Source organism: Anser anser (assembly GCF_964211835.1).
Source record: "Anser anser genome assembly, chromosome: 23".
In the NCBI taxonomy this organism is placed as follows: domain Eukaryota; kingdom Metazoa; phylum Chordata; class Aves; order Anseriformes; family Anatidae; genus Anser; species Anser anser.
The window spans coordinates 555,355-569,895 of NC_139744.1; the positions used below are offsets into that span (position 1 = coordinate 555,355).

Here is a 14,541-nt window from a genome sequence, read left to right on the forward strand (position 1 = left end):
CCACTGCTCCCTGGTATTGCATATTTGGTTCATGTAGTTATGACAAGAACAAGTAGCAAATCATTAAAGCAGCAAAAACACCATCTTCACTGTAAAGATCCCCTTTGAAGCTGAGGCAGAGTGTTCCTGAATTAATGGAGTGCACAGTGATTTTACTAAGTTTTATTTATAAAAAACCCTCTTTACGTTCATGCCAAGAGTCTCCAGCTCAGTGGTAAGCAGGGTTCATGCACAGAAACCCAGTCTAGATTTATGATGTGTTTGAAAACGCAAGGGAAAAAATATCAAATTGACAATATTTGTAACATATTGTTAAAATATCTATTCTATCGCCATGCGTGGAATTCCCCTGCTTTATAAACATGAGTGCCAGCTACAACCCTTGAAATGTCATAACACATAGAGACAAAAAGAAAACAAAAAAACTTTTGTTAGAATGCATTCTAAAGTCCAAGATGTGTTTGGTTGGTGTGTGGAACAGAGTTAATTGATGAAAAATAAAACATACACAAAGGCACATGTTCTTTAACTTAAAAAAAAAAGAAAAGCTTTAATATCAACACTTCTGACAGCTCCCTTTATCAGCACCGAAGCTTTGCTTCCTGCGGCTCTGAGTGTGCAGTTCTTTGCCTCTGTGTATTTATTATATTCTGGGCAAACTATTTTGTGTAGAGAGACAGTACTTTTTGCACGAACATCTCTTCTGTTTTACAAACTCTGAGCAGCTGCACAGCTTTGCTTTTACAGGGACTTATAAATTATTCTGCTACCTAAAGTGTTGTGCACAAATTTTGGAGGCAAGTAATGATTCTAGCATCGTAGGTAGGAGGCGAGCATCTGTGCTCTGGGAAGGGCTGTATGGAGGCATATGTATGTTTTTATTCACACCTCTACATAGAAAAAATCGAGAGATGTGTAACTTTGTAACTGTTGGTATTTCATTTCAAGTGTTCAAAATGGAAACCAAGCCCCGATTCATTACAAAGCTTTGTCGACCTGGGCGTGCAGGTGGAGGTCTGCCCAGGCCACGTGGCACACCTCCGCTGGTGAGGAGAAAACCTGACGGCGTGCGTTGGTGTGCTGCCACCCAGCCTCGTCCCAGCATGGGGCTGGGACTGTTTCCTGACCCATCCTGCTTCCATGAGCACCTGTGAATGTGTTTCTGTATTTATCAGAAAAATGGTTGTGATTGCACAGTAATTAAGGGGGAGATGGTTACCCGTGACTGAAGTGCTGTGTCACAAAGAAATAAAAAGACTTTCCCCTCATTTCTTTAAAATGTTAGGCACTTTGTTTCTTTTCGGGTGTACTCATTGCATGAAATGAGGGGAGAACAAGAGAAAAGTCTCCAAAACCAAACGTGTCACCTGACTGAAAAGAATAAACCTGTTTTTTCAGTCTTCCCTCAGAGCCAGCAAATGAAGACCTTGCAGAATTTATGAGAGGATTGAAAGAATATGTAGCAGGAACTAGCAGTTGGATTGGGTTATTTTGCAGTCGGCGTCAAAAGTTTCATGATTTCTGTTGAGAAGAATTAGGTTAATAAGGAAGGCTTTTGAACTTCTTTTTAAACCAGCATATTAATTTAAAACTTACAAACTTTAGGAAAGTTTCCAGGTTTGGATTACTAGGTACTTCTTGGAGAGTGCTAGTTGATTAATCAAGAAGTGGTAAGTTATGGAATTGCCTGTAGTCTTTTGAAACCCATCTGAATTGTAACACCTTGGGGCAGGGCTTGCCCTCCTTGTTCACTCACATTTAGCAGTGTCCTATGCTTCCCTCCCTGGAGAAGTTCAGAGCATTCTGGACTCGAGAGTGAAACAATGCACCATAAAGAGGAAAGTATAAAAACGTCAGTGAAGATGCTAGATATACAGCAGTTTGGGGAGCCCCAGTAAGTTAAATATTAACAAGTTCTATTGCTCTCACTTCGGTCAGTTAATAAAATACCCTAATTATTAGATTGCCTAAATTGCCTGATGTGCAGCTTTGGAGATAGAGAGCCTTCTCAAATGAAACCTCTGCGTTTACTGAACTTGTTTGTGTAATACAAATGTGCTACATCTTTCCTTTAGAAAGAAACCTCAGGGGTTATTGTAACGTGCTTAGATGAACACGCAGCTCAGGCGTTGCTTTGTGCTCATGCAGAATAGGAGAATGTTCAAGAAATTGCCCCATCAGGGATAATGTATGGGAGTGTTCACGTATACCATTACCTTAGCCTCCCCATAATGGGTAGTAGACCCAGTTGCTCCACAAAAACAGAAAACTTGCATCCGTTTTTGCCTGGTTTGCCTACTAAGATGGTTTGGAGCCCTTAGCAAGAGGAGCGAGCGCCTTGTATACTTCTGAGCTCCACTGGGGAGTGGGAAATCAGTGCCCCCTGTTTCCAGAGCCTTCCCTCGTGGGGAGCGGGGCTGGAGTGCAGTGCTGGGTCCTGACTCCTGGCTCTCTCGAGCCTCCAGCTTGTTTGAATCAGGAGTTTTGAGTCATTCTCCCCTCCTCGGCCCCCACCATGACTTTTGTGCAGCTTTGGTTTGTAGAGCAGTGACCCCGTCAATATAATCCACAAAACAGTAATTCTGCCCTTTAGTAAGACTCCGTCCTGAAACAGAACTGTAAAATCACCCTCTGCGTTATCAGAAAATGCCTGATGGGCATCTCTTCCAGTCCCTAGAGTGCTTGTCATTCTGGTATATGCTCTGGGCTCGTCTTTGCATTCGCTGTCTGTGCTTTTATTTCCTTAAGAGTGAGTACTGCTGTAGATACGGGCAAGACAGCCTCCTTGTGTCTTGTCATTGGAATACGCTTGCTAAACTCCAGCTCCCTCGTGGGTTAGTTCTGCTGCTTGTTCACTTGGAAGGATTTTGGCTAAGAAAATACCCTGAACCTACCGACACTGAAACGGACGTTACTCAAAATACTTGGTCTTCTCTCCTCGTTGGTACTAATGATGTTGACATCTTTTTAGATCCTAAATTGTGTTTGCAGAACTGTTTTGTGAATTATTGCACTGCAGAAGTGTCGGGTGCAGCTTCTGAGATGCTGTTTTGCTGTGTTCCTAGCAAAGCTGGTACCTCAGAAGATGAACTAAAGTGCAGATTTGTGATCTTCCTGTGCCTCAGTGTCCCCCTCCTTTAAATGAAGACTTTGCCTGTTCAAAGAGGGTAACAAGGAATAATTTATTAGTGGGCAGAAATACAAATTGTTGGTAGCTTTAGCTGGTTTTGCTCAAGTTGGATGGGCTTTGTATTTCACCGATGTGTTACTGGGTCATAAAAGACAGAATAAATCTTGTTTACTTGTTTACGTCCCGTGGGAATCTTCTGCTGCTCTGGGTTTCAGGCTTATTCCTAGCAAGGCTGAAATGCGCTGTGCTCCCCCTGTCAGGCAGCTGTTCTGCGTAGCTGCTGCCCACTTAAGAGGCAGAATACGCAGTGCCTTTACTGAAAGGGTGCCAAAGGCTGGAGAGAGGAGCTGGAGGGAGGAAGTTACAGGGGGAGGGAGGGAGAGGGCAAACATACATCGAGAAAAGGAAGGGAAGAGGAAGCTGGAGGAGAGCTCAGCTGAGGAGTGACTCGAGGGGCTGGCGGGGAAGCAGAAGATAAGGAGGAGTGGGAAAGTTGCCGTGTGAGCTCGGCAGCTTCTCTGTCTCCCTAGGTTCGAGGGGGATGTCTAGGCCCCCAGGTTCATCAGATTCCTAAGAAGGAGCTTTGTGGTCTTACAGGGGAGACCTGCTGAAGGGTACTTTCAGGCAAGGCTTGCAAGTTGCAAACTTCTTGAATGGCACGTACGGGGCGGCGTTTTTGGTATGCCAGTATGATTTGTGTAAAGTATTGTTTCTGGCTTAGTGTAAACCCATAATCCGTAGTGGGTAGGCTTTGGTTTGAATCTCTGCATGTGAATCAATAACTTCCAGGTCATTTTCTCGCATACGGTTACGAAGCCGCCTTGCTGCGTGGCCGGCAGAGAAAGTAGTTTGACCCGGAGCTTCCCGGCCTTCCGCGGGTTCGTTCTCTGCGGGCCGTTCCAAATCGCGGGTTGGCTTTGCTGTAACGGAACCCTCGGGGGGGGGCGATTTGCACCTCGCGCTTGGAGTGGGGCCTGCGCCCCAGCGCACAGCCGCCGTGCCCCCCCCGCGCCCTGCCCCCCGGCGGCGGGCGGCTGCGGCGCGCTGCAGCCCCCCCTGCCGGGCCCTCCGCGCCGCTGCAGCCCGGGCGCTGCCGGCCGGCCCCTGCCCGTCCCCGCCCGTCCCCGCCGGCCCCTGCCCGTCCCCGCCGGCCCCTGCCCGTCCCTGCCCGTCCCTGCCGGCCCCTGCCCGTCCCCGCCCGTCCCCGCCGGCCCCTGCCCGTCCCCGCCGGCCCCTGCCCGTCCCTGCCCGTCCCTGCCGGCCCCGGCCTGCCCCTGCCCGCCGCTGCCGGCGCAGGGGGCGCTTCGGGCGGAGCGGAGCGGGGCGTTCGTTTGCCTGCGGCACGTCACGGACAAACGGCGGGTGAACAAACTCCGGCTTGGCCTGGGTTTGCCGCTCAGCCGGCCGAGAGCCCTCCGGGTCAGCGCTTCCAAAACGAGGCCCAGCCGGCTCCCGCGCTGCGCCCTGGGCCCTGCTGCCAGGGGGTGGCCCCGTGACAGACCCGGCCCGGTCCCAGACCCGGCGTGAGCACGGGGGGGTTCTGGGCCCGCCGGGGCCTTGGCTGCCCCGTGGTCTGGGCGTGGGGTAATTTTCCCTCTGTGCACGGTCTCCCCCACCAAGAAAACACTTGTTAAGCAGGACAAACGCTTCAAGACCTGTAGATGGTAATTTTTGCGTAGTTTGTGAATGATACTGCCAATGCTGGTACAGTTGGGGAGGGAGGAAGGACGTGTACACATACCACAGCGATGCGCGATAGAAAGCACGGGATTCCCAGGCACCTGTAACGTTCCCGGGCGCTACAGAGAAGTTAAGACTGTCTGTGGAAGGTGCAGAAAATCTGCACGCACCGAAACCTCAGCTAGTCATCTGTTAATGGCAGGGGCAAACCGCGCAAATCCGTACGGGTGCTTGGGAGACGATGAAGCCTTTAAGGCATTCAAAAAGAAACATCTTACGTTTGCTAGCACATAAATGTGTTTAAAAAGGTATGTAATTTATAATAGCAATGTTGACAGAGCTGTAACTACAAAAGCTAAGCTGTAATATATTTACATGTGAGCGGTACTTACTGTGTGGGTGCGTCTCTGTTGATGTGTTTCCATGTGATTCTCCATAATTTCAGCAAGTGATTGTCGTAAGGGATATTAAGCCATAGTATTGATAATACTTTTACAGCTCTGCTTTGGGAAACGCATTACTGCTAAATTAGTCCCTGAAAATCTAGAGATATTAACACTGTTGAGCATGAAGGCAGATGGGATTTTGATCAGAGACCTTTATTTGTAGCATGATACTAAACAGTCATTACGTTAAAGCAGGAACTTCGTTTCCTTGAATATTAACTGGAGTTGGGGATTTTACTTCCGTATTGGCATGAACTAGCTTATCATAAAAGTGTAAATGGAACTCGCTTGGTATTGATTTTTCCTGTGCTCTAAAAAGATGCTTAATGAAACTCGAGGTACCTAGATAAAGACCTTCACTGAATGCAAAGTAAGCTTAATTGCAGTTCCCTTAACAAGCTACTGGAGATGATTTTTTTTTCCCCACTACAAAGCAGCCCTTTCACCTATTTAAATTGGTTCTCTTCCTGTGTGTGCCGTGATGCATTAATTCACTTTTTTTTTCTTTTTTTTTTAAATTATGAGGGGCAAATTGCAGCTTAAAGAAAGGAATATTTTTTATATATTTTTGTGTGGACAGAAGTTCTTGAAGAGTTTGATTTTTGAGGTCGCAAGAGGTTTTAGTCTTCAAAAAGAGTAACTGCACTCCACTTGTTTTATAGGAGGGGAGAAAGGCACAGAGCCATTTTCTGACCCTGTAGCAAAATGGAACCTGAACAGAGGTTCTCCTAGCGTTTGTCCTAAGACCTGTCCTCTGCCAGATCGTCCCCGTGCTCTGGCGGAGGTGCAGGGCTGCTCTTCTCACACGCCGGCACCGCGAGCTCCAAAGCGAGCACAGCGAGCCAGGCTGCCTCTCTTGGGTTCAGGTCGTCCCCCGAGAGGGCCGCCTCGGCGCTGTCCCTGGTTGTGGTGGCTCGTTCTCCTGTAGGCCCTGCTTGTGCTGCTCCCTCGGAGTCCTGCTAATGCTTCACCGAGTTTTTCATGTTCTCTTCGCGGTCACTTTTTGCCTTGTCCGCAGCCACGTGATGAACCCTTCCTGTGCGCTGGGCCTCGCGCTGGCGAGGCGGCCTCGACTGCGTGGCGGCCTGAAGCCAGGCCCACCCATCGTGGCCGTGCCACCTGCCTGGCGCCGCGGTCTGAAGCCACTGCGGTCTGAAGTGCCACCACCCATGCTGCTGGGGACACCCACGGCACCGGGGGCGCACTCCGTCCCTCCGCAGTTTGCCTCGATGTGTGTGAAGCACTGCATCTGTGTTAATTACACGTGATGCCTTCAAGCCTCTCTTTGTGCTGCTGTGCGAGATACTGCTCCCGCAGAAAATGTCAGACAATGAAAAGATGGCACAAGTCCCCCCCGTCCCCCCTTCCCTGTGCCAACACCATCACAAAGCAAGAAGGGGTATTTAGCACACTCAGGGGTAGCCAAACGGTGCCAGGGGAGCCCCTGGATGAGGTGTAAGCCCAAGAAACCTCTTGCTCTTACCCTTAGAGTCAGTCTTGCATTTGTTCATGCTCCAAAGAGCGATAAGTTGGGGAATTTTCCTAAGGATTTGAGTAGGAAGATAGAGCAGCTTTGCGTCAGGTGCAGGGTAATTATTTGCTGGAGTTCTGTGCTATTTGGTTTTTATTCCCTGTGTTTTCATTAAAAGCTAATGAGTTTTTTCTTCATTCAGAACAATAGCTTGGCCCCTGACAAGTTGTTGGTTATTTTTTCTGCTTGGACTCAACTAGCTGTTGCTGCTCCATAAACTTTATGGAAAAGTGGATTAAAGCACAAAAGTTTGTAAAACAAATCCTCATTCCCTTCCATTTGGATTTGCATTAAGTAGCGACGTGTGCAGAGTTTTTGTCAATCCTTGTCATTGTAACCCTAAGCAGTTTGAAAATATTCCTCATACCAAACCAAACCAAACGCCTTTGTGCTGATTTGTGTTGCAGTAGCTCACAAGTCAGAGACCCACTGCGCTTGGCACGATACACGTATGTAATACTGCAGCCTGCGCATATTTGAGTGGGTTCCTGTAGCCTGCATAACCTTGTGAAAGCCTGGTTTCTAGTTGTCTGGGGGGGAGCAAACCTGTTGCTAGAATCACAGAATCACAGAATTTTAGGGGTTGGAAGGGACCTCGAGAGATCGTCGGCTTCAGCCCCTGAAAGAAAGAGCATAGTTGTGGTGACAACGCCCCTGTATGGTATTTCATGCCTGGGAAGTGGTCTGCCGAAACAGAGACCTGTGGCTTGAATCTTTCACGTGGTTCCTGTGTGTGACAGCTGCTCCTGCTGTTAACGCCAGTGACTTACTCTTGCACGTAACTTTCCTGATTGGGTCCTTGCTCCTGTTCCAAACGGCTTACTGCATCCATGCATCGATGCGTGAGCTGTTCCTCCCCAGCGAGATGGCTGCGCCGTGCCATGCCGCCTCCTGCTATTTGGAAACCATAAACAGTTTGCTCGTTATCGCAATAATGCTGCACCTGTATCTCGTTATAAGGGAACACCTGTTACCTTGATGTTTGTTTGAAAAGCCTGGTGTAATACTGTGCAGTTTGTTTGAAAGAAAATGTTCTTTTAAGGTATCAGGGCTGAATGGGCTCACGGAAGCTGTCTTGTAACGCTGGCATCTTCACATCACTGCAGATAGTCAAGCCCGCAACGCTGCAGCACGGCACTTAGGCAGGCTACTCATTAGAATGATCGCTGTTTTCCTACGATAGTGAGCTGTTGCTGTTTGGTAGCAGCTTTTTATATAGGCTTTTTAGAGCCTGTTTATTTGAGGATCTCAAAGTGCTACAGTAAAACAAGGAAGAAACATCCCCTTGTCACACACAGCTGAGCAAAGCACTGAAATGACTTCTCCAAGGTTAGGCAGTCAGTGGTGCGCTCACGGATGCGCTCCAGTGGCCAGAGTCTGGCCAGTGGAGCAAGGGATTTGAGTCTCTGCTTTTTAATAGCTACTTGTTTTTTCCTCAGGGAGGTGCATGTGTGAATTTCACTTTGTTGTAGCATAGAGGAACGTGCTTTGCTTATTCTGCATGACTTCCCTAAAAGTAGTCTGTGGATGGAAGACCCTCTGCAGTACTTCCGCTTACCTCTGATCCTGCAGCAGGAATTAAAGCTTGCCCTTTGGGCTGGGGGCCTGCAGCTTTCTCCTTGGCATGAGAGGTTAGTAATGCAGATGCTGAATGATGCGCCTTCCAAAAGGAGAAAAATTGTTTTCTGAATTTATTTTTTTCTCCTGAATCAGATGTTTTGCACTGCATGCTGAGATGGCTGCTGGAAGCAAGTAAACATAGACCTGGGAAAAGATTTGATAACGACATGCTACATCTTAGGTTTTTACCCTGTTAGGAAAGTTATAGTGTCTTAAAGGACAGGCTGCCAGAGGCACCTCTGTTATGTCACTGACTCCCACAGGCCTTTGGTAAATATCACAAAGCCAATTCTTTTTTCAAATCTCTCTCTATATACTTTTAAGACCTTTGAGCTTGTAGTAACAGCAAGACTATCATAATATCTGGCACTCATGGTGATTTGTTTTTTAAGTAACTGTTCTGTGGACAGGCAATCTTGTGTGCGTTGTGCTCTTCACAGCCAGAATGTTCATTTTGGTGAAGGACTGGAGTTCAGCCCTTGAATGCAGAGGTAGGGGTCTCAGAGCTTCGTGCTCAGAGAAAGCAAGGGAAGGCTGCAACCTGTGATGTTGAAAATAAAACATCCAAAATATAATGTCACCTCTTTCTTCAGCTGAGGACTTCATAGGGTCTCCGCTGCATTTCTTGCTGGTGGGAGAGTGTTGTAACCTCCTGCTCCAGGCCTTAAGCACCCTTTCATCAGTGCTTGATTTAAACTATGGGGCGCAGTTCCTCTGTTTGCTTAGATAAAACTTGTTTGGAACTTAATTTTTAGTGTTTGAACACAATTAACATCAGCTGAAAACTCACCTTTCTTGCTGTTTGTTATGTGTTGAATGAGTAGCCAGCTGTCTTTACCTCCGTTATCAGCAGTCTGGGGCATGTGTATTCAGGGAAAAAGGCAAAAGCTTGAAAGACAACTCTTCTGCTTTGTTTGAGCTGAGTAGCATTTTCTTCTATGGATAGGCTACATGTGCTCTGCTTATAGGAAAGTTTTAAGTTAACATCTTTCACTGTAGTTATCTAAGTGCCTTCTGCATGACATCCAGTATCGGTAACAAATCCATAGCCAAATGTCTGTTCACAGTAAAATGCAGTGCAACATCTACTATGGGGAGGTAACTGCTCCTGCCTCCACACAGATACATTGCTGATTTGTATGTTACTGTAATTACATGGAGTCAGGTTTTTTTTCCCCCTACTACCCTTTCATTTGAGGAGCTCAAAGATTTTTCCTACAGCATAAGATTCTTCATTCTAGTGAAGTTGGTAGGATAATCCTCCTTTTCACGGGTGGATCCTTTTCACAGATGGATTCTTTTCACAGAGGTCATGTACTGAGCACAAGAGCAAAGAATTGAACAGGTCTTGGGGCCTAACTACCAGAGCCTAGTATTTCCAGCCTCCTCCTTGTATGCCCTTCAAGTGTGAAATCTGTACATATGCAGCGTGAGTGTTCTTGAAGCAAGAATACGCTGCTTGTCCCTAAATGATGAATCTGGCCTTATACCCGGAAAAGTGATTTGGGATTTTGTAGAGAATTTCAGTGGAAAGTGAGAATCAGGAAGAAACACTTATCAGCATAGAAAGTAAAATTTGGATTTAGGAATGTCCTCTTCACTAAAATCAAGCTCTTTTCTTTCTAGGAGAGGATCAGCATGATGCTGGCTTTGGACAAGACAGTTCTGATGAAAATCAGAGCTGGAGTTTGGCCCCTTCCATGACATCTGATGTCTCACTTCCATCAGACTTCCTAGATGATGGTAAGTCACTGATGTTTTTTTGAAGTCCTTGTGCGAAGAAGATGGAAAGGTAAGGGCAATCTAGTGTGACTTGTTCTGTTTCATCCATCACATAATGCTGGAGATGTTTTTTGTTGACTGGTGACTATAATCAATGACTGTAAAATGTTATAGCAATCCCAAATTTATTTTGGTATTGCTGAAGATAAATGCATGGTGCAAACTGGAATTGGTTGTTCTCTTTTGGGTAAACAACAGTGATGGGAAAGAGCAGAATTTGACAAGTGGCTAGCATTTCCCAAAGTTAACTTGCGACTTCTGGGTCCATTTCTTCTTGGATGCTCAACCTCACACTTCACAGGGGTTATGTCTTCTCATACCTTATCTCACTCCACCTTTTGAAGATTAGACCCCTTTAAATTGTCTTGGCTTGGAGAGCCTTTTTTTGGGACTTTCTAGAGCTTGGGAACTGGGGCTCCCTCTTCCCAAGGGTGTAGAATCACTTCCAGGTGAGAGGTGGACATGAGCTGGCATGCTGAGGCCAAGGGTGTTTTCCAAAGCATTAAATGCCAGACAGAGGGGAGGTTTTCTGGGCAAAGAGGTGCTGTGATGTTCGCTTCTGCTTGCGAGTGGTGGTTTAGGAGTGACGAATTTGTGATATGCTATTGAAATTGAAGCCTACAGAGCTGAGATGGTTCTGATCTTCTCAGGGGTTATCTTTGGTCCCTACTGCAGGATTGACTGTTTTGGTCTCAAAATTTGGATTCTCAATCTCCTCGTTACCACAGATCTTATTTCTTCCTTCTCTTCCACTTCCCTTGTACTTTCCACAATGCTTTCTTACTCCTCTCTCCTCATCCTTTCTCTTTCAGTTTCTCTGCTTCTGTCCCTGCTCTTTTCCACCTTTTCCTGCTCAATGTACTCTTTCATGTCTACTCCTACTTTTGTTAGTGAATTGTTAGTTATTAGTCAAGAACACAGAGCAATAAGGATTTATTTGGGATGAGGCCACGAGGGCTGATGGGCACCAAAGCTTCCTTGTGCAGTGCAAAGCGCAAGGTATATTTGCCATATGTACTGATTTATTTAGACTGATTAGAGACAAGGTTGGTCTGATAGTTAGCAAGTAACTGCAGCATGAAAAAAGGTGTGGAGTTGTGACATCTTCTGAGAGCTGGGCTGCCCTGGGAAAACTTAAAATTGTCAGGAAACTTAAAATTGCCCTCGTTTGGGTCTGGACCCCCACGCCCTGCGACTTGGGCACGCCAGTCCCTGTAACATTTATCTCGGTGGGCTCTCAGTGAGATGTGCAGCCTGTCTGCTGGAGAACTGTAAAGAAGGCACAACGATTTTTTTTAATGAATATGAAGTCAGTCTCATGAGGATTTAAATCGTTAGTTCCGAGAAGGTGATTTAAGCTAAAGGGTGTATCAAACAGCTTTCATTTCTGAATCAGAACATCCCTTGTGGGAAAATCAGAATGTTTTAGGATTGCATGAACTGATTTTTCCTCTCTGCAGTTTGTGTTGGCTTCCCTGCATTGGGTTGCCTTCACCTTTACTGTGCCCCTCCTTGCTGCCACGCTTCTATTTCTGTTTAGCCAGCAAGGTCCTTGGAGCAGGTGCTCTGACTGTGCTAGTAGTGAGCCCAGGCCACCGTGGCTCCCTGGGGTGCTGCTGTCACACACGTAAGTGACCGAGAGCTGCTGCTTCTCAGGTAGAACAGGTAATCTAGCTATGGCCAGAAGAATAAATTGGCCCTGTAGGAACAAAATTACAATTCCTGCGGCTTTTTTCCATCCCTTCTTAACTCTGTTCTGCAACAAGAGGTTATGTTCTCAGGTGTGTGTCCTGTCAAAGGCTGCTGTCTCTTGCCTTCCCAAATTCCCAAACTTTATCGATTCAAGGCTTTGATGGAAGCAGATCTCTGGCTGGGATGATGCTCACTTCTGCCTCTCCTTACCAGGAAAAACGGGGGAGTGTGGGGGCAGGGGAATGCCACCACTGTTCACTTTCATTTTGAAGAGACTTTTCCGTTCTTCCTCTGAACTTGTGATGGGAATCTGAGAGAGCCTTTAAAGTTGTCTCTGGAGGGAGCAAGAGGGGCTGTGTGAGTTGGGGATGACTTTACTCAATGAGGCATGGCCCTGCTCTATAGGTTTGTCCCTAATGAGTGATTAAGAAGCTAATGTTTGTACAGTGCTGGGAGGCTGTGGAGCTGTGTAGAAGTGCAGAGTGCTGTTATAATGATAAGTATTTCTGATGAGACGCCTCCCATGTAATGTACCCTGCTCAGACCACGTGGAGACTTTTCAAAATATTTTCTCTCTTAATCTGGTAGATCTGTCTGCCGGTGTTCACTGATTCCATTTTACTGAGGTGTAAGGTACCACAGCTTCCTTGGGGTAGGAGTTGCACATCTTCAATATTGAGCACTTTGAGATACTGCTTCCTCAGTTTTCTGTCTTTTTCATGGCTCTCTAGCAGGGCGTCTACCATCGCAAAGCCCCTGATGCCCTACTGGAGGCACACTGAGGCAGGAGCCGAGGGATGCGCCCGGTGTCACCACAGCAAGGTCACAGGGAGCTGAGGGGTGAGGGCTGCTGCGGCCTCTGCCCCCGCCTGTCTGTCGGCTGTTCTGCTGGTGCCACATCACCAGAAGTGTTTTATTTTGTAAAACAGGTATACGTTAACATACAGATCATTCCTTTTTTTTTTTTCTTTTTTAGTACTGAGTGTCTTAAAATCAATTCCTTTGGCAAAAAATCCTTTTGCTTTATAAAAATTTGCTAAAAGTGGCTTTTATCTTAAAAGCTGCGGTGGGTGGCAGACAAGATGGTACTTCACTGCGCCCCAGCGGCGTGGGGGAAAGAGGAGCAAGGGAAAATGAGACACGAAGCCAAAAGCGGGGGCAGAGGCTGCGAAGAGGTGGCACATCCTGAACTGACCTCTGAGGCCCGCCCGCCCCCCGGAGCGGCCGCGTTTGCTCTCCTTTGGTTTTGATGCCCGCAGCTGGGTCGGGAAGGGACAAAACGCGGAGGCGAGATCCGGCCCTGGGGGGCGCGGGGCCGTGCGGGGCCGTGCGGGGCCGTGCGGGGCCGTGCGGGGCCGTGCGGGGCCAGCCGCGCTCCGCTGCCCGCGGCCCCGGCCCCGAGGGGCTGCGGGGCTCGGGAGGGGCCCTGCGGGGCTCGGCGGCGCCCCCGCGTGGCGCGGGCGGGGCGCGGCGCGGGCGGCGGAGCGGCCCCGGGCGGGGCGGGGAGCTTCGCCTGTCCCCCCTCGGGGGCCGTCACGGCGGTTGCCCGCGTCTCGCCGCCGGCCTGCCGTGTCCTTCGCTGCTCTTGGCCGCGCTGCTGTCAGCTCGCTGCTGATGTGCTGCCGAGCCTTAGGAAACGTCCCGGGAAACGTCCCGGGGATGGGCTGGACGCGGGCGGTGGCAGCTGGAGGCGCCCCCCGGCCGCTTCCTTCCCGACCCCCGGCGCGGCCGCGGGAGCGAGGGGGAGGACGCAGAACCCCCCCCGTGTGCCGCAGGACGCCTGGTGCCTGACCACAGCTGCTGCAGGTCTCAGCCACCCGACGCGAGTGCTGCCAAGGGGATGAGGAAAGGCCAAAACCCATAGAAGAAGGAATGCTTAAAAAAAACCCTATTATATTTATGTACTTATACTGTAAAGAAGTCAGACCTCCTTAAAGCTGCAGGGGTCATGTTCTTTGAGTTACCATTTTCTGAATGGAAATGCACCATAACATTAGCACTTCCAAGCCCAGTGTGATAATGTCTCTGGCACTGTACAAATAAGTTCCTGGAACGGTACTCGGTCTGGTCAAAAGGTTTGGCTATAGTTTATGCAGAGCAACTCAGTTCACCTTTATATTAAGTTTTATTCGTTTGGAGTGGAGGGGAGGAGGGTGGATTGCTTGCAGGCTGCCAGAAATAGATGTGTATGTTGCATAGGGGAGCCCAGACCTTTGTAGCAAACAAGCAGTGGGAAGAGTAATGCCACCGAGCTTTTCAGCTTTCATTTAAAACAAACCAAACCCCAACCCAAAGTGGCTTCGTGTTCTCATTTGGGATTTTACAGCTGCAGAAAATTGTAGTACAAGTAATCACTGTAGAAATTCTCTCTGACTCGTGGCGGCAGCGCCCAGCAGCTGGGCACGTTGAGCTACAGATGCTGATCCTGAGGGCACCCCACCGAGTCTGCGGTACTGTGGGTGCCTGTTTTCAGCTCAGAGTCATTTTTCCTTTGAGACACTCGGGAGTCAGTCTGAGAGGCTGTTGTGCTAAGGGTGTGCAGAAGAGCAGGTGACTGCAAGTGCCTTTTCTGTCTCGTCTAATCTCCCCCGTTATCTTCCCCTGCACCCCATAAAAGCAGTTCTTCTTTGTAAAGTGTTGAAACGTCAGGCATCGGTGCA

General features: G+C 48.3%; 1 protein-coding gene across 4 annotated transcripts in view; it reads left to right on the forward strand.

Moving 5' to 3' along the window:
- The window catches only part of SKAP1 (src kinase associated phosphoprotein 1), a 147,937-nt gene that overhangs the window by 21,814 nt on the left and 111,582 nt on the right, over nucleotides 1–14,541 (forward strand). For all 4 annotated transcript variants that reach the window (XM_083809512.1, XM_083809514.1, XM_083809515.1 and 1 more), the window contains one exon: nucleotides 10,034–10,150. In XM_083809512.1, the coding sequence (XP_083665638.1) occupies nucleotides 10,034–10,150 (117 nt within the window). The remainder of the gene's footprint in view (nucleotides 1–10,033; nucleotides 10,151–14,541) is intronic.